A 20,134-nucleotide genomic window follows, 5' to 3' on the forward strand; every position below is an offset into this window, starting at 1 on the left:
CAGGTTCTTTCATCCATGCGATTTTCCAGGCAAGAATACTGGAGTGGCTTGCCATTTCCTTCTCCAAGGGATCTTCCCAACCCAGGGATTCAACCTGGGTTTCCAGCATTGAAGGCAGATTCTTTACCACTGGGCCATAAGGGAAGAATGCTTCTCAGATCCTCTTCTTCTAAGCACTGCTGCCTGTCATTAGCAGAGACCTTTATCATTTCTTTCCTTAAAACAGCCTCTAAACTGATATCCTTTCTCTATCCATGCCATTCTTCAATCCATCCTTTACATTGTTTTAAGAATCATCCTTAGAAAACACAAATGGAATCACTACAATCTGGTTAAAATTTTTTAGTGATTACCCATAGCTTAAGGATTAAGTTCAAATATGTTTGAGTGAAAGTGAGTGAAAAGTCACTCAGTCATGTCCAACTTTTTGCGACCCTATATGGACTGTAGCCCACCAGGCTTCTCCATCCATGGAATTTTCTGGGCAAGAGTAGTGGAATGGTTTGCCATTTCCTTCTCCATGGTATCATCTCGACCTGGGGACCGAAACCAGGTCTCCAACATTGCAGGCAGATGCTTTACTGTCTGAGCCACCAGGGAATCTCCAAATAAGTTTAATTCCAAGTTATTACAGAGTTGGACTGTGAAGAAGGCTGAGTGCCGAAGAATTGATGCTTTTGAAGTGTGGTGTTGGGAGAAGACTCTTGAGAGTCCCTTGGACTGCAAGGAAATCCAACCAGTCCATTCTGAAGATCAGTCCTGGGATTTCTTTGGAAGGAATGAGGCTAAAGCTGAAACTCCAGTACTTTGGCCACCTCATGTGAAGAGTTGACTCACTGGAAAAGACTGCTGGGAGGGATTTGGGGCAGGAGAAGGGGACGACAGAGGATGAGATGGCTGGATGGCATCACTGACTCGATGGACATGAGTCTGAGTGAACTCTGGGAGTTGGTGATGGACAGGGAGGCCTGGCGTGCTGGGATTCATGGGGTTGCAAAGAGTCAGACATGACTAAGTGACTGAACTGAACTGAACTGAAGTGCTTTTTCATTAAGCGTAACTCAACACTCTTCTCCTAATAGACAAATCAAAATAGGCAGCAGTACTGAACTATTTTCATTTTTCCAAAGCACTGATCTTAGATAGTAGTCCAGCATTACCTGGGAATCTGTTTGAAATGCAAATTCTCAGGCCTTAGCTCAGACCTACTAAAATTTTCAGAGTAAGATCCTGTAATTTATGTTTTAACAACTCCCCCAGATAATTTTAACAAAACAATTTTAAAAGGTTAAACTCTCAGCACCAGATCTCTACACATGATACTTCTGCTTCAAACATTCTTTCCTCACCACAGCCAATGACTTAGCTTGTTCCTAATCATCCCATTTTCAGGAAGCCTTCTCTACACCCCAAGGCTAAATTAAGCAGCTCCTCTCAGTCCTTTTCCCTGGGTCTGGAAGATCCCCTGGAGAAGGAAATGGCAACCCACTCCAGTATTCCTGCCTGGAGAATCCCATGGGCAGAGAAGCCTGGTGGGCTACAGTCCATGCAGTCGCAAAAAGTCGGACACAACTGAGCGACTTCACTTCACTCAGTCCTGTGATAATGTTTATCATACATCTTGATACATATGAAGAGCCAACTCACTGGAAAACACCCTGATGCTGCGAAAGAGGGCAGGAGGAGAAGTGGGCAGAGGATGAAATGGTTGGAAAGCATCATCAACTCAATGGACAGAAGTTTGAGCAAACTCTGGGAGACAGGGAAGGACAGGGAAGCCTGGTGTGCTGCAATCCCCGGAGTCACAATAAGTCAGACATGAATGAGCGACTGAACAACAACATACAGCTCATGTTTACTTACCACTCTCTTCCAGCAGACTGACAATCATTTAGACCAAGACCTATCTTTATATTCCTAATGTCTAACAGCAGGGGCAGGACTGTTATAAAGCAAGAGTAGCCTAGGGTAGTAAATAATTTTTCCCTGTTTTACTGATATACAACTGACAGATACCAGTTATATCAATATATAACTGACATATATCATAACTGACTATGCAAGTTTAAGGTGCAAAACACAATAATCTTATATAGTATATATTGCAAAATAATTATCAGAGGGTACATCTTAAAAGTTCTCATAAAGAAAAAAACTAAAAATTCTAACTAGGGTGTAAAATTTAAGAAGGTGCTTACTCCAAGTTGGGATTACATGATAGCTCAGTTGGTAAAGAATCTGCCTGCAATACAGGATACCTGGGTTCATTCCCTGGGTTGGGAAGATCCCCTGGAGAAGGGAAAGGCTACCCACTCCAGTATTTTGGCCTGGAGAATTCCATGGACTGTATAGTCCATGGGGTCACAAAGAGTCCGACACAACTGCACAACTTTCACTTCACTTTACTCCAAGTCAGTCACACAGCCCTAAGATCAAGTGTCTTCTTAAATTTCCCAATTCTAGGTTGCTCATTTGCCTGGCCCAGCCTAACACCCTTCCTGCCTCACCATGGACACACAATAAATGTTTCTTGCATGTACTACAGGCTGATCAAGAGTAAAGAAAAAAGGGTTCTGTTGTTTCAAATTCTAGCACAGAGGTCTCAGACCTTAAGGAGAACTTATGCTGCTTTTCTATGCTTCAGACTTAGTTTCTTCTTCCATTAGATGAAGGAGTTTGGACCAGGTGATCTATAAGCATTCCTCCACTTTGGTGACTACCTACTTGACCTCAACATGTCTCAGGACTAATACATGTTTCAAGTCTTTTTTGGTAAATTATGGAGCTCAAGAATGCTTATCCCAGCTTTGTAAGAATTTTATTAATGCATATAATTACATCTTCATTTACCATAGTACAGTTTCCAGCAACCTGGGGCAAAAAGATGAGTTCTCGAAAGCAGTAACAGTAGTATTTAACCTTTTAATACTAAATATATGCCATTTAATATGTGTAACAATGAGATAGAAGTAATGGTAGTCACATTTTAAAGAGTAATAAACTAAACAAAGTAATCTACTCAAAGTTTATCTTCAACATTTATCCTCCCACCATCAATCCCACCAACCTACTTCTAAGTGTTGCCACGTACTATGCCTTTACCTTTTCACATTTAATGTCCCGGATTCAATCTAAAGCTAATCCTTTTATTCTAGGGTAGCCCACACCAATTCCTTGCCTACACAAGGACTGTGATCCTGTACCTTTCTACACAGTCGTTTTAAAGAGCAGATGAGCTGATTTAATATTAAAAAAGAGTAAGCATATTAAAAAAGAGAGAGAGACCTTCTCTTGACCCCACATCTGCCACATCCCTTTATTTTACTGTCTCTTTCGTCTCACTACCAAACTCCCTTGAACCCACCTCAATCAGAGACGTTTGGTCTCATCATTCTACAAAAATCAATTTTATCAAGGTGATAACAACCTCCATGTTGTCAAAATCACACTGTCAATTCTTAGCTCTCATCTAATTCACATCATGAAAGTGAAGTGAAAGTGAAGTCACTCAGTCGTGTCCAACTCTTTGCGAACCCATGAACTGTAGCCTACCAGGCTTCTCCGTCCATGGGATTCTCCAGGCAAGAATACTGGAGTTGGTTACCATTTCCTTCTCCAGGGGATCTTCCCGACCCAGGGATCAAACCCAGGTCTCCCACATTGGAGGCAGATGCTTTAACCTCTCAGCCACCAGGGATAGTTCCTCACCTCATCCAATATATCTATACTGCTGGTATTCCTTCTATAGAATGTAAGTCATATAACAGCAACAATTTTTCATTTTTGGTTTTATTTTTCCACAGTTATATCCCTATACCTAAAATACTATATATGATAAAGCTTCATGAATATCTTTATAATTAATTGATTTAATATTTCTGTTGGCGATCCAATTTAATTTTTCCTCATGAGATTTTTCTCAAGGGAACAGGAATATAAATCAAACACAGAGCCTCTCATAGAATGAATATGATTTAAATAAAAATACTTACTCTGCTCTGATTTTACCACCCACCAATCAGATGGGCATCTAGAAATTCTTTGACTTCTTCTGATAGTTGAAGTTAATTCTTCAGGTTCAATTTTGTTGTTCTTGGACCCACTTGAAAAATGCTTCTTTTTGCATTCCTTATCTTTTTTCTGATTCTTTTTATGAGGAACATTGGTGCTACCTTTCTTGCTTCCTAAAATAAACAATAAAAATAAAAATCTACTGAACCAAAGAATAATCAGAAAACCATAGCCAATCAAAAAACAAACAAAAAAGACCTCTCAATTATAGAAACTTCTTAAATTTATCCTATGGACTTCTTTTTTCTTCTATTTTTTAAAAGTCACACATTCTCAAAATCTACAACTTCCTCTCAGCTAAATGCAAACTTTGCACATTGTTTGATAAGCAACATATACTCCTGAGTCAAAAAGAAAAGCATAGTATGTAAAGGAAAAATGCAATATATGACTCCTTCCACTACTTAAGAAAGTCCCACGTAAGAAAAGGTTAACCACTGCTTTTCTGTTTTAAAATAACTCACGACTTTAGTCAAGCTAATTTATGGAAGAGAATACTTAAAGGAAGTTTTCAACAAAGATGTATTTCCTACCTGAAAGAAAAAAGAACGTTTCTTTGAATAGAATTTAAAGAGGAAAAAGAATTTAAAACAACAATGAATATGGGAAGCAACAAAAAGTTAAAGGTGTCAATAGTAGTTTCATTTTACTACAAAAGCAGGTAGAGAAGAAAAGATCTAACAAAAAGGAAAGATGAATTCTAGTTTCATTTTTGAGACTGACAACCAGGAAGAAGGGGAAATCAGAAATACAGGCTATTTTAATACAAACATTGCATCTACAATAAAATGTGTATAACCACCAACATGAGTTTAACAATGGAAAATTTTTTTTTCAGAAAGAGATTAAAACATTAGATGTTATATAATGAAAAATTTTCTTGACCACCAAGTCAATCAAGAAACCTGCATTTTTAAGTTTCTGACACAAATATTTCTATGAGATCCAAAGAAATTGAAATCATTATCAAGTAGGAAACTCATATGGTAAATAAACTGGAAGATCCTGAGCTCACCTCCTCCCACAGGCATACTAAAATTACAACTACTATTTACAGAGCAAATATTGATGAGAATAATTTGAAGGCTAGCAAAAAGACCGTCTACAACTAAAGACATAAAGAGCCACAAGACAGGGAGGAAAGGCAGAGACAAGAGAAAATCAAGACCCAGGGTGGGAAACCTATACACAGAAGAATAATTACAATTGCATGGTTCTCCTCAGGGAGCCGCACAGGTCTGAGCCCCACGCTGGGCTCCCCTGCTTAGGGTTCCTGCACCAGGAAGACAAGCCCCCCTAAACTTTGACTTTGAAGGCTAGTGAGGCTTACTTTCAGGAGAATCTGAGGGCTATATAATACAGACACCACTCTTAACAGGCAAACACATTGTAATTAAAATGGCAAAATCTCAAACACTCCAATGCCCAAGGCAGAAGCAGTAGTTTGGAAGGAGCCTGGGTCAGAACCATTTGCTGATTTTGGAGAGCCTCCCAGAGAGGCAGGTAGTAAGTGGAGCTCACTGGGGACCCAGATGCTGGTTGCAGTCATTGTTCTACCATAAGGACACTGCTGTCGGCAACCACAATTTTGGATTTTTGGAATCTTCTATCTAGCTTACTAGAGCTTCCCAGTGGTCAGTGGTAAAGAACCCACTTGCCAATGCAGGAGATGTGGGTTTGAAAGATCTGGGACAGAAAGATCCCCTGGAGAACAAAATGGTAACCAGTATTGGCAACTCCAGTATTCTTGTCTGGGAAATCCCATGGGCAGAGGAGCCTGAAGGGCTATAGTCCATAGGCTCACAAAACAGTCAGATATGACATAGCAACTATTAATAAAACATCTAGCTTACTCATGCCAGAACCCCCTCCACCCACCAGTAGGTCAGCATCAGTCCTGGGACAACCCAGGCCAAGAAGTCAACCTATTTGGGACCCAGCCCTACTTATCAGTGGGACAGCATTAGCCTCTGGACCTCTGGAACCCCACTATCAGGACTCAGTCCTACCCACCATCAGTCTGACACCAGCTCCAGGAATCCCAAGGCCTTAGTAGCCAGAAATCCCAGGATCCAGCTCTGCCCACCCGTGAATTTACACCAGCTCCAAAACACGCTGGACCTCACAGCCACCGGTGTAAGGAACAGGTCCTGCCCACAAGCAGGCAACATCAGCCCCAGCCCACAGCCCTGCCCACCAGCAGGCCAACATTAGCTCCCAGACCCCAGGCACCACAACCAACCACCCCAGGACCTGGCTAAGCCAAACAGCAGCAGCAGCTTCCACACTATACAAGGGCAAAGAATTGAGTAGGGTACAGCCTTTCTACCAGCACTTTAAGTCATCTTTATTACCTATAGCATATAACACTGTTTGGTATCAGTTCAGTTCAGTTGCTCAGTTGTGTCCGACTCTTTGCAACCCCATGAATCACAGTACGCCAAGCCTCCCTGTCCATCATCAACTCCCGGAGTTCACTCAAACTCACATCCATTGAGTCAGTGATGCCATCCAGCCATCTCATCCTCTGTCATCCCCTTCTCCTCCTGCCCCCAATCCCTCCCAGCATCAGAGTCTTTTCCAATGAGTCAACTCTTCACATCAGGTGGCCAAAGTACTGGAGTTTCAGCTTTAGCCTCATTCCTTCCAAAGAAATCCCAGGGCTGATCTCCTTCAGAATGGACTGGTTGGATTTTCTTGCAGTCCAAGGGACTCTCAAGAGTCTTCAACAACACCACAGTTCAAAAGCATCAATTCTTCGGGCAACCCACTCCAGTACTCTTGCCTGGAAAATCCCATGGATGGAGGAGCCTGGTAGGCTGCAGTCCATGGGGTCGCTGAGAGTCAGACATAACCGAGTGACTTCACTTTCACTTTTCACTATCATGCATTGGAGAAGGAAATGGCAACCCACTCCAGTGTTCTTGCCTGGAGAATCCCAGGGATGGAGGAGCCTGGTGGGCTGCCGTCTATGGGGTCGCACAGAGTCAGACATGACTGAAGCGACTTAGCAGCAGCAGCAGCAGCAGTCTTCTTCACAGTCCAACTCTCACATCCATACATGACCACAGGAAAAACCATAGCCTTGACAAGACGGACCTTAGTCAGCAAAGTAATGTCTCTGCTTTTGAATATGCTATCTAAGTTGGTCATAACTTTTCTTCCAAGGAGTAAGTGTCTTTTAATTTCATGGCTGCAGTCACCATCTGCAGTGATTTGGGAGCCCAAATAAATAAAGTCTGACACTGTTTCTACTGTTTTCCCATCTATTTCCCATGAAGTGATGGGACCAGATGCCATGATCTTTGTTTTCTGAATGTTGAGCTTTAAGCCAACTTTTTCACTCTCCTCTTTCACTTTCATCAAGAGGCTTTTTAGTTCCTCTTCACTTTCTGCCATAAGGGTGGTGTCATCTGCATATCTGAGGTTATTGATATTTCTCCCGGCAATCTTGATTCCAGCTTGTGTTTCTTCCAGTCCAGCGTTTCCATGATGTACTCTGCATAGAAGTTAATAAGCAGGGTGACTTGACGGACTCCTTTTCCTATTTGGAACCAGTCTGTTGTGCCATGTCCAGTTCTAACTGTTGCTTCCTGACCTGTATACAGATTTCAACAGACAACAAAATAACAACTTCAGCTTAAAGCCTATATTTCACTAGGCAATGATACTGATTAAACTGCTACCAAGCATGAGCAATTTTAGATACTACCTAAATTTTGATACTTAAAATGTGGCTCACATCAACTACACTAGCGTCACCTGGGATAGACTGTTTAGAACAACAGAATCTTGGGTCCCACCCGAGACCCACTAAATCAGATTATTAATCAATATTTTAACAAGACCCTCAGTGAATTCAAATGCACATGCAAATATGAAAAACGCTATTCTAGGTGCTTTAGTCATTCTCCCAGTTAAATGTGATTAGGAAGTAGAGGGATAGAGGAAAAAATGAGTGAAATTCTGTCATGGAACCTTAGCAACATCACTCTCTGATTCTATTTTCAGAAAGTTATAGGATTTGGCCAATACTTTAAATTTGGAATGAAGAGAACTGATTGATAGTGATAAAGAGAACTGATTCGTGCTTATAAAGGAGTAAAAGAAAACTATTTGCCTTAATTATACTGTTGCTGTTCAGTTGGTAAGTCATGTCCACCACTTTGGGACCTCATGGGCTGCAGCACGCCAGGCTTCCCTGTCCTTCGCTATCTCCTGGAGTTTGCTCAAACTCATGTCCACTGAGTCAATGATGCCATTCAACTATCTCATCCTCTGCCTCTCCTCCTGCCCTTAATCTTTGCCGGCATCAGGGTCTTTTACAATGAGCTGGCTACTGGCATCAGGCAGCCAAAGTTTTGGAGCTTCAGTTTCAGAATCAGTCCATCCAATGAATATTTCGGGCTGATTTCCTTTAAGACTGACTGGTTCAATCTCCTTACTGTCCAAGGGACTCTCTAAGAGTGTTTTACAGCACCAGAGTTGAAAAGCATCAATTCTTTGGCACTTAGCTTCTTTATGGTCCAACTCACATCCATACATGACTACAGGAAAAACCATAGATTTGACTAGATGGAACATTGTCAGCAAAGTGATGTCTCTGCTTTACAATACACTTAAATTATGATTAAAATTTGTCATAGCTTTTCTTTCAAGGTGCAAGCAACTTTTAATTTTGTGGCTCCACAGTGATTTGGGAGTCCAAGAAAATAAAATCTGCCACTATTTCCACTTTTGCCCCATCTATTTGCCATGAAAGTGATGGCACTGGATGCCATGATTTTAGTTTTTTGAATGCTGAGTTTTAAGCCAGGTTTTTCACTCTCCTCTTTCACCCTCATCAAGAGTTTCTTTAGTTCCTCTTCACTTTCTGCCATTAGAGCAGTATCATCTGCATATCTGAGGTGGTTGTTATTTCTCCCAGCAATATTGATTCCAGCTTGGGATTCATCTAGCTTGGCATTTTGCATGATGTACTGTGCACATAAGTTTAAAAAGTACACTGACAGTATACAATCCTGACACACACCTTTCCCAATTTGGAACCAGTCCAAGGCTCCAGATGCGGTTCTAACTGTTGTTTCTTGACCTGCATACATGTTTCTCAGGTAGCAAGTAAGATGGTCTGGTATTCCCATCTCTTTAAGAATTTTCCATTTTGCTGTGATCCACACCAAGGCTTTAGTGTAGTCAACGAAACAGAAATAGATGTTTTTCTGGAACTCCCTTGCTTTTCTATGTTCCAATTTGTTGTACAATCGCTCAGTTATCCGACTCTTTGCGACCCCATGGACTGCAGCACACCAGGCTTCCCAGTTTTTCACCATCTCCTGGAGCTTGCTCAAACTTATGTCCACTGAGTCAGTGATGCCATCCAACCATCTCGTCCTCTATCATCCTTTCCTCCTCCTGCCTTCAATCTTTCCCAGCATCAGTCTTTTTCAATGAGTTGGCTCTTCTCATCAGGTGGCCAAAGTACTGGAGCATCAGCTTCAGCATGAGTCTTTCCAATGAATACTCAGGGTTATTTCCTTAGGATTGACTAATTTTATCTCCTGGCAGTCCAAGGGACTCTCAATAGTCTTCTCCATAACCACAGTTTGAAGGCATCAATTCTTCGGTGCTCAGCCTTTTTTATTGTTCATCTCTCACACCTAAACATGACTACTAGAAAAACCACAGCTTTCATTATATGACCCGGATGTTGGCAATCTCTTGTTCTTCTGCCTTTACTAAATCCAGCTTGAACAACAAGAAGGTCTCGGATCACATATTATTGAAACCTAGCTTGAAGGATTTTGAGCATTACCTTGCTAGCATGTGAAATGAGCACAATTCTATGGCAGTGTGAACTTTCTCTGGCATTGCCTTTCTTTGAGATTGCAATGAAATCTGATCTCTTCCAGTCCTGTGGCCATTGCTGATATTCCAAATTTGATGGCATACTGAGTGCAGCACTTTATCATCATCATCTTTAAGCAACTAAAATAGCTCAGCTAGAATTCCATCACCTCCACTAGCTTTGTTCATAATATGCTTCCTCAGGCCCACTTGACTTCACTTGACTCCATACTCCAAGATGTCTAGCTCTTGGTGAGTGACCACACCATCATGGTTTTCCGGGTAATTAAGACATTTTTTTCTACACTTCTGTGCATTCTTGCCACCTCTTCTTAATCTCTTCTCCTTATGTTTGGTCCTTCACTTCTGTATTTACACTGTTCTGTAATTATACTGGATCAGGCACAAAAATTTTTATTAAAAAAAACAGAAATAATCTACTGTACCAATATTATGCTTAATAAGAGTATCAACCTATACTTTCAAGATGATGAGAAGAGGAAACACTACAAGCTACCACAAAGAAAAACTTGTAAATGAATAACATATTTTAGGAACTACATATAGAAAATAATAAAGAGTCAATTTACAAAACACCAAAGCAAGAATGAGAACTTTCAACATAGTTGCTACTATTAGTTTGAAACAGTATTTGCACAATAGCAAGAATTTTCACTGATGAGCATCATTTTCCAGCCCCCAAGATTTCCATCCACATCGCTCTACTCTAATTCCTTTTATTTATGTCTTTCCTTCTTGTTTTTCCCTTATGCTTCTCAAAAATATCCTCAGGAACTGCTTCAATAAATGAGAGGTACTCAATATGACAGAGATTACAGTCCAATTTCACTGAATTGACTCAAAAAAAGCAAAAACAACACAAATGTGAACAATGATTTGAAGCAAAAGAATATGAAGAAGAAAATGCTACCATCAAAGATCTATTCAGACAATGATACAAAAAAAAAAAAAAAATCACACAAAGTAAAAAAGAAACGAATTAAGAACACCATTTTGGATTCCAGCTCCAAATCAAGAAAGATTAGACAATGAATGACATAAAAAGGAACATATACAGACCATTAAGCTGATATATGAAACATATGATAATATGAAAACAGGTGACTTAGAACTGTGGGGACACAAGTTCTAAGTACAGCAATTGTTAGGGGAAAAAAGTAACTACTGTAGAAAATTTTGTATATTTATATCTATAGGAATAGGATGCTGAAAGATGGGGCAGTTCAGTTCAGTCACTCAGTCATGTCTGACTTTTTGTGACCCCATGAATTACAGCATGCCAGGCTTCCCGGTCCATCACCAACTCTTGGAGTTCACTCAGACTCACGTCCAGCGAGTCCATGATGCCATCCAGCCATCTCATCCTCTGTCGTCCCCTTCTCCTCCTGCCCCCAATCCCTCCCAGTATCAAAGTCTTTTCCATTGAGTCAACTCTTCTCATCAGGTGGCCAAAGTACTGGAGTTTCAGCTTTAGCATCACTCCTTCCAAAGAAATGTCAGGATTGAGCTCCTTTAGAATGCACTCGTTGGATCTCCTTGCAGTCCAAGGGACTCTCAAGAATCTTCTCCAACACCACAGTTCAAAACATCAATTCTTCGGCACTCAGCCTTCTTCACAGTCCAACTCTCACATCCATACACGACTACTGGAAAAACCACAGCCTTGACTAGATGGACCTTAGTCGGCAAAGTAATGTCTCTGCTTTTGAATATGCTATCTAGGTTGGTCATAACTTTTCTTCCAAGGAGTAAGTGTCTTTTAATTTCATGGCTGCAGTCACCATCTGCAGTGATTTTGGAGTCCAGAAAAATAAAGTCTGACACTATTTCCACTGTTTCCCCATCTATTTCCCATGAAGTGATGGGACCAGATGCCATGATCTTTGTTTTCTGAATGTTGAGCTTTAAGCCAACTTTTTCACTCTCCTCTTTCACTTTCATCAAGAGGCTTTTTAGTTCCTCTTCACTTTCTGCCATAAGCGTGGTGTCATCTGCATAGATTCCAGCTTGTGCTTCTTCCATCCCAGCGTTTCTCATGATGTACTCTCCATAGAAGTTAAAAAAGCAGGGTGACAATATACAAACTTGACGTAATCCTTTTCCGATTTAGAACCAGTCTGTTGTTTCATGTCCAGTTCTAACTGTTGCTTCCTGACCTGCATATAGGTTTCTCAAGAGGCAAGTCAGGTGGTTTAGTATTCCCATCTCTTGGGCTTCCCTGGTGGCTCAGAGGTTAAGGCGTCTGCCTTCAATGCAGGAGACCCGGGTTCGATACCTGGATTGGGAAGAGCCCCTGGAGAAGGAAATGGTAACCCACTCCAGTATTCTTGCCTGGAGAATCCCATGGACAGGGAAGCCTGTTAGGCTACAGTCCAAGAGGTCACAAAGAGTCGGACACGACTGAATGACTTCACTTCAGCATTTTCCACAGTTTATTGTGATCCACAAAGTCAAAGGCTTTGTTGGCATAGTTAACAAAGCAGAAAGAGATGTTTTTCTGCAATTCTCTTGCTTTTTCCATGATCCAGCATGTTGAAAATGTTGAAAATTTGATCTCTGGTTCCTCTGCCTTTTCTAAAACCAGCTTGAACATCTGGAAGTTCATGGTTCATGTATTGCTGAGGCTTGGTATGGAGAATTTGGAGCATTACTTTACTAGCATGAGAGATGAGTGCAACTGTGTGATAGTTTGAGCATTCTTTGGCATTGCCTTTCTTTAGGATTGGAATGAAAACTGACCTTTCCATTCCTGTGGCCACTGCTGAGTTTCCAAATTTGCTGGCATACTGAGTGCAGCATTTTCACAGCATCATCTTTCAGGATTTGAAATAGCTCAACTGGAATTCCATCACATCCACTAGCTTTGTTTGCACTGATACTTTCTAAGGCCCACTTGACTTTACATTCCAGGATGTCTGGTTCTAGGTGAGTGATCACACCATCATGATTATCTGGGTCGTGAAGATCTTTTTTGTATGGTTCTTCTGTGTATTCTTGCCACCTCTTCTTAAAATCTTCTGCTTCTGTTAGGTCCATACCCTTTCTGCCCTTTATTGAGCCCATCTTTGCATGAAATGTTCCCTTGGTATCTCTAATTTTCTTGAAGAGATCTCTAGTCTTTCCTATTCTGTTGTTTTCCTCTATTTCTTTGCATTGACTGCTGAGGAAGGCTTTCTTATCTCTTCTTGCTATTCTTTGGAACTCTGCATTCAGATGCTTATATCTTTCCTTTTCACCTCTCTCCTTTTCACAGCTATTTGTAAGGCCTCCCCAGATAGCCAGTTTGCTTTTTTGCATTTCTTTTCCATGGGGATAGTCTTCATCCCTGTCTCCTGTAAAATGTCATGAACCTCCGTCCATAGTTCATCAGGCACTCTATCTATGAGATCTAGTTCCTTAAATCTATTTCTCACTTCCACTATATAATCATAAGGGATTTGATTTAGGTCATACCTGAATGGTCTAGTGGTTTTCCCTACTTTCTTCAATTTAAGTCTGAATTTGGCAATATATGAGTTCATGATCTGAGCCACAGTCAGCTCTCGGTCTTATTTTTGTTGACTGTATAGAGCTTCTCCATCAATGCCTGCAAAGAATATAACCAATCTGATTTCGGTGTTGACCTCTGATGATGTCCATGTGTAGAGTCTTCTCTTTTGTTGTTGGAAGAGTGTGTTTGCTATGACCAGCGCATTCTCTTGGGAAAACTCTAATAACCTTTGCCCTGCTTCATTCCGTATTCCCAGGCCAAATCTGCCTGTTACTCCAGGTGTTTCTTGACTTTCTACTTTTGCATTCCAGTCCCCTATAATGAAAAGGACATCTTTTGGGGGTGTTAGTTCTAAAAGGTCTTGTAGATCTTCATAGAACCATTCAACTTCAGCTTCTTCAGCGTTACTGGTTGGGGCATAGGGTTGGATTACTGTGATACTGAACAGTTTGCCTTGGAAACGAACAGAGATTATTCTGTCGGTTTTGAGATTGCATCCAAGTACTGCATTTTGGACTCTTTTGTTGACCGTGATGTCTACTCCATTTCTTCTAAGGGATTCCTGCCTGAAGTAGTAGATATAATGGTCATCTGAGTTAAATTCACCCACTCCAGTCCATTTTAGTTCACTGATTCCTAGAATGTCAACGTTCACTCTTGCCATCTCTTGTTTGTCCACTTCCAATTTGCCTTGATTTATGGACCTAACATTCCACCAGGCTGCGATGGCACAGGCCAAGAGGAGCTACCTGACATCTGATGTTAGGGGAGGCGCGGGGATGAGCTATCCAACGTCTGAGGTCAGGGGCGGCGGCCAAGAGTGCCAGGCTGCGACTGTGCAGGAGCAGCCAAGAGAAGCTACCCCACGTCAGAGGTCAGAGGCGGCGGCCGGAAGGAGCTACCCACATCCGAGGTCAGGGGCATCAGCTGGAAGGAGCTACCCTGTGTCCAAGGTCAGGGGCAGCGGCCGGGAGGAGCTACCCCACGCCCGAGGTCAGGGGTCGTGGCCAAGAGGAGCAACCCCACATCCAAGAAGCGGTGGCTGTGCGGGCGCAGGAGGGCTGAGAGGAGCTCCATGTTCAAGGTCAGGAGGGGCAGCGGTGAGGATACCCCCCTCTTGCAAGGTAAGGAGCAGCAGCTGTGCTCTGCTGGAGCAGCCATGAAGAGATACTCCACGTCCAAGGTAAGAGAAACCCAAGTAAGATGGTAGGTGTTGCGAGAGGGCATCAGAGGGCAGACACACTGAAACCATAATCACAGAAAACTAGTCAATCTAGTTACACAGACCACAGCCTTGTCTAACTCAATGAAACTAAGCCATGCCATGTGGGCCCACCCAAGATGGGCGGGTCATGGTGGAGAGGTCTGACAGAATGTGGTCCACTGGAGAAGGTAACCACTTCAGTATTCTTGCCTTGAGAACCCTATGAACAGTATGAAAAGGCAAAATGATAGGATACTTAAAAGAGGAACTCCCCAGGTTGGTAGGTGCTCAGTATGCTACTGGAGATCAGTGGAGAAATAACTCCAGAAAGAATGAAGATGAGGCATGTTCATATAAACATAGCAAGAGTATTCATACAAAACAGAGAAATATTTCTGTCACTGCTGATAATATAATCCAGTGAGCCATAGAAATGCTACAGCAAAGTGGTTTTAGGAACAGGAAAGATATAGTTCCTATTCTTCTGGAGTTTTCAGTACAGACTCTAGAGTACAAGACAAATTCAGCATTTCCTTATTATGTTTGAAAATGCAAAGTGCTTTGGAGCAGATGTAGGAACATACAGGGTGAGTGATAATAATCAAAGTAATATTTAAACTTAAAACACAGCTTGGTAGGGAACCCAGAGTATATTTTATTTTCTAAGTAAAAGGAAGAGAATACAAAAAGGCCAACAGCTGAGAAAGCAGTCTGTTCTGTTGTTTCTTGTTCAGCCTGGAAAAAACTCATTATAAACCAGCCCAGGAGACAAATCTAGAGAGGAAAGAAAAGCAAGGGTATGTGCATAAAATGCTAAAATAATCTAATAGATTAATGTAACTTGGCCAAGGCGAGTAGCAGTAGCAATGGAGGGAAATAATAGATTTGAAAGCTACATATTTTGGGGCTCCAAAATCACTGCAGATGGTGATTGCAGCCATGAAATTAAAAGATGCTCACTCCTTGGAGTAAAAGTTATGACCAACCTAGATAGCATATTCAAAAGCATTACTTTGCCAACTAAGGTCCGTCTAGTCAAGGCTATGGTTTTTCCTGTGGTCATGTACGGATGTGAGAGTTGAACTGTGACGAAGGCTGAGCACCAAAGAATTGATGCTTTTGAAGTGTGGTGTTGGAGAAGACTCTTGAGAGTCCCTTGGACTGCAAGGAGATCCAACCAGTCCATTCTACAGAAGATCAGCCCCGGGATTTCTTTGGAAGGAATGATGCTAAAGCTGAAGCTCCAGTACTTTGGCCACCTCACAAGAAGAGGTGACTCACTGGAAAAGACTTTGATGCTGGGAGGGATTGGGGGCAGGAGGAGAATGGGACGACAGAGGATGAGATGGCTGGATGGCATCACTGACTCAATGGACATGAGTCTGAGTGAACTCCGGGAGTTGGTGATGGACAGGGAGGCCTGGCATGCTGCGATTCATGGGGTCGTGAAGAGTCGGACATGACTGAGTGACTGAACTGAATTGAACTGAAGGAAGAAGTCAAAAGACTTACTGACTTTATACAGTATGCCAGGTAAAGAAAACAGGAGCTAAAGATGAATCAGATTTCCTTCTTATTATGACTCTGTTTATGAAGATATTGAAAACTGGCAGAGGAAGAAGTTGGAAGGAATTTAGTTCTCAATATGTTGAGTTTGAGAAGCCTGTGGGACAACAAAAGTAGAAAAGTTAATTTGCTCAATCCAAGTCATCAGTTTAGGCAATACAATTATGTCAAGTGCCTTGTGAATCAAGGGAAAATTATTTTCAGAATTAGAATTATCTCCACATTTTTAGTCTTTGAAAATAATATGGTTGGTTGAATAATGAGTTCCTAAAGATTCACCTGTCCTAATCACAAAATCTGTGAAAATGTTACATTACATGGCAAGAAAGTTTAGAGACATGATTAAGGTAATAAAGTTTAAAATAAGGAGATATCCTGAATTATCCCAGTTGGCTGAATCCAATTACAATGAGAAGGCTGGCATTGTTGGTTTTGAGACTGTAAGCAGACAGCCATAATTTAAGGAGTACAGGCCATTTCAGGAAGGCATAAAAAGCAAGGAAACAGATCCTCTTCTAGAACAACCAAAAAGGAACAAAAACCTGTAAACACCTGGATTTTGATCCAGTAAAATCCATTTCAGACTCCTGACTCACAGAATGGGAAGATAATGTGTGCTGTTTTAAACCACTAAGTATGTAGTAAGTTGTTATGAGAGCAAAATAAAATTAATCCAGAATGCTACATTAATTAAGCAATCTGGATAAATACAAGTTTTATATACACTAAAACTAGTGTACAAAATATAGCAGGTACTCAATACAGGTTTAACATTAATAACTTAAGAGTATCGTGCAAGTACACTTTCGTGATGCAATGTTTTTTACTAAGAAATTGTAAATATGCACCTTTCAAATTTTGTGAATTCATATTCTACTAGTTTTAAGAAATATGCGTTCTTGTAATGTTAACTATCACCCTCAGTTTGGTCAGATTCTCCACATAGTGTTTTCTTAAAATGACCAAATGCTGATTAGAAACTGAAGGAAATAAAAAAATAAAGAATAATTCCAATAAAAGGCATATGGTACATGTCTAACATTTATAAGAGATCCATTAAATAGGTCATTTTTCCTTCTACTGTAAGCAGAACTTGTCAAATATGCAAAGGCATATATAGGCAAAACTGAAGTCTGACAACTATTATTTCATGTGATATAAAGTCTATGTTATAGACAATATAAAAAGAAAGTTAAAATAACTGGGTGTATGCATGAGCTTAGTCGTGTCCAACTCTTTGCAACCCTATGGACTGTAGCCTGCCAGGCTTCTCTGTCCATGGGATTTCCCAGGTAAGAATAGTGGAGTGGTTTGTCATGCCCTCCTCCAGGGGATCTTCCTGGCCCAGGGATGGAACCCTTGTCTCCTGCAATGCCAGGCCGAGTCTTTACCACTGAGCCACCAGTAATAACTATATTAAAGAGGATTTAAAAAAAAAGATTAGCATAAATATTGAGCTTTTAATATTTTCTCTCTTTCCTCTATGCTAGCAATAGAGTACAGAAAATTCAGGCACAAAAACAATTCCACTTAAGCATTAAAAACTTTGACCTTTTCAAAACTTTTTGATGTAACAAAATATGGGCTCTAGGTTGAGAAAGATCTTAAGACTAATATTTAACTTCTTTTGAGTGTTCTCTCTTACTGGATAGGACTGTCAAGGATTAAGCTATACTTCACACATATAAAGTATAAATAAATCTGGTAAGTGTTTTCTAATCCATTAACTATTCTGGAGAAAGTTCTTTCTGTAAGAAATACCTTTTCTCTCTACTATGGAAAAATTGATACACTTCATCCATTTACAGTCAAAACTCTTCAAATACATGGGCATAAAGGGAACATATCTCAGCAAAATAAAGGCCGTATATGACACATACGACAAAGCCACAGTAACATCATACTCAGCAGTGAAAAGCTGAAAACCAACTCTAAGACCAACTCTCACCACTTTTATTCAACACAGTTTTAGAAGTCTTAGCCACAGCAATCAGGGAGGGAAAAGAAACAAAAGAAGTCCAAACTGGAAAAGAAGATATAAAACTGTCACTGTCTGCAAATGACATGATACTATTAGGTTGGTGCAAAAGTAACTGCAGTTTTTGCATTGTTAAAATTTGCTATTTGATATTGGAATATAGTCTTAAATAAACATATTTATGTTATGTATTATTTTAATGCACATTTCTATGTTTTTTTGCTAATGACTTATTACTAGTTGCTGATTATAGTATTTAAACAGACTATGGAAATGTTAGACAAAAAGCAAATTCAAGCAATTTTCTTATTCAAGTTCAAAATGAGTTGCAAAGCAGCAGAGACTACTCGCAACATCCTCAACATATCTGGCCCAGGAACTGCTAAGGAACATACAGTGTGATGGTGCCTCAAGAAGTTTGGCAAAGGAGATGAGAGTCCTGAAGATGAGGAATGCAGTGGCCAGACATCAGAAGCTGACAATGACCAACTGAGAGCCATCATCAAAGCTGATTCTCTTACAAGTACATGAGAAGTTGCCAAAGAACTCAATGTCGACCACTCTATGATCATTTGACATTCGAAGCAAATTGAAAAAGTACAAAAGCTCAATAAATGGGTGCCTCATAAGCTGACTGAAAATTAAAAAAAAAAAAAATCATGCTTTGAAGCATCGTCTTCTCCTATTCTACACAATAATGAACCTTCTTGATCAGATTGTGACATGTGACGAAAAGTAGATTTTCTACAACAACCAGCAACAAAGAGCTCAGTGGCTGGACTAAGAAGAAGCTCCAAAGCACTTCCCAAAGTGAAACTTGTACCAAAAAACAGATCATGGTCCATGTTTGGTAGTCTGCTGCCCGTCTGATCCACTACAGCTTTCTGAAGCCTGACAACATCAATACATCTGAGAAGTATGCTCAACAAATCGATGAGATGCATGGAAAACTGCAATGCCTACTGCTGGCATTAGTTAACAGAAAGAGTCCAGTGCTTCTCTACAACAACACCTGACCTCATGTTGCACAAGTAACAATTTAAAAGTTGAATGAATTAGGCTACAAAGTTTTGCCTCATCTGCCATATTCACCTGATTTCTTGCCAACCAACTATCACTTCTTCAAGCACCTTGACAACTTTTTGCAGGGAAAAAGCTTCCCCAATCAGCAGGAGGCAGAAAATGCTTTCCAAGAGTTCATCAAATCCTGAAGCACTGACTTTTTTTTTCTTGAAACACAGAATTTTATTTGGAAACTGTTTAAAGTAGAAAAACCCCTGTCAAGAAAGACCAGGTGGAAAATGGTTTCCTAATAAAATGGAATTTTAGGACAAAGAAAGTCTAAAAGGCCACGAAAGAGAAACAGCACTGCTGTTATTTGAAAAATGGCTAGTTACTTGCATTTTATGGCATTGTTATTCACTGAATCTGAGTTTTCCTTCACTACACAACAGTTTTATCATAAAATACCTGCTTGCTACACACATTTCAGGACAAGCTACCACCAGAAACAAATCAATATAAATACATCAGGGGCTAAACAATCTCAGCAGTGGGTGACACAAATTTGTAGAATTCTGCCAAATAAAGGAACTGAGTCAGCTGTGAGCAAAGTAAATGAGGGAGTTAAGGAATAAAATGTTTTAAATATTAATAAATAATTCAGACGTGGTACTATATTCTCTGCAAAATAAATTAACATTTGGTAACATGCTAACATTCTTATCTCCAAAGAGATTAGTGCACTGGCAAAGTATTCTGATAAAAGAAGAGGGCTGTGGACTGCAGATACCAAACACACCCAGTCTTACAGATCCCAAGAGAGCAGTGGCCTTCATTGATCACTTCCTTTGCCAGAGGTCCAGAAAGAACTTGCAGCATGATCAACTACCACTGAAATTTCACTCTAAGCAGCAAATTTTAAGGAGCCAAAGAGGAGTCCCCAGTGGGCTAGGGGAGC

At 40.6% G+C, this 20,134-nt stretch overlaps 1 protein-coding gene across 4 annotated transcripts in view; it reads right to left on the reverse strand.

The window, feature by feature from the left end:
• CENPC (centromere protein C) overlaps positions 1–20,134 on the reverse strand; it is a 94,376-nt gene that overhangs the window by 33,940 nt on the left and 40,302 nt on the right. For all 4 annotated transcript variants that reach the window (XR_011145080.1, XM_068975204.1, XM_068975205.1 and 1 more), the window contains exon 9: positions 3,993–4,184. Coding sequence is in view for 3 of the 4 variants with exons in the window: in XM_068975204.1 (XP_068831305.1) it covers positions 3,993–4,184 (192 nt within the window). In the remaining variant the exon portion in view is untranslated. The remainder of the gene's footprint in view (positions 1–3,992; positions 4,185–20,134) is intronic.

Source organism: Capricornis sumatraensis, chromosome 7 (genome assembly GCF_032405125.1).
Source record: "Capricornis sumatraensis isolate serow.1 chromosome 7, serow.2, whole genome shotgun sequence".
Taxonomy (NCBI): domain Eukaryota; kingdom Metazoa; phylum Chordata; class Mammalia; order Artiodactyla; family Bovidae; genus Capricornis; species Capricornis sumatraensis.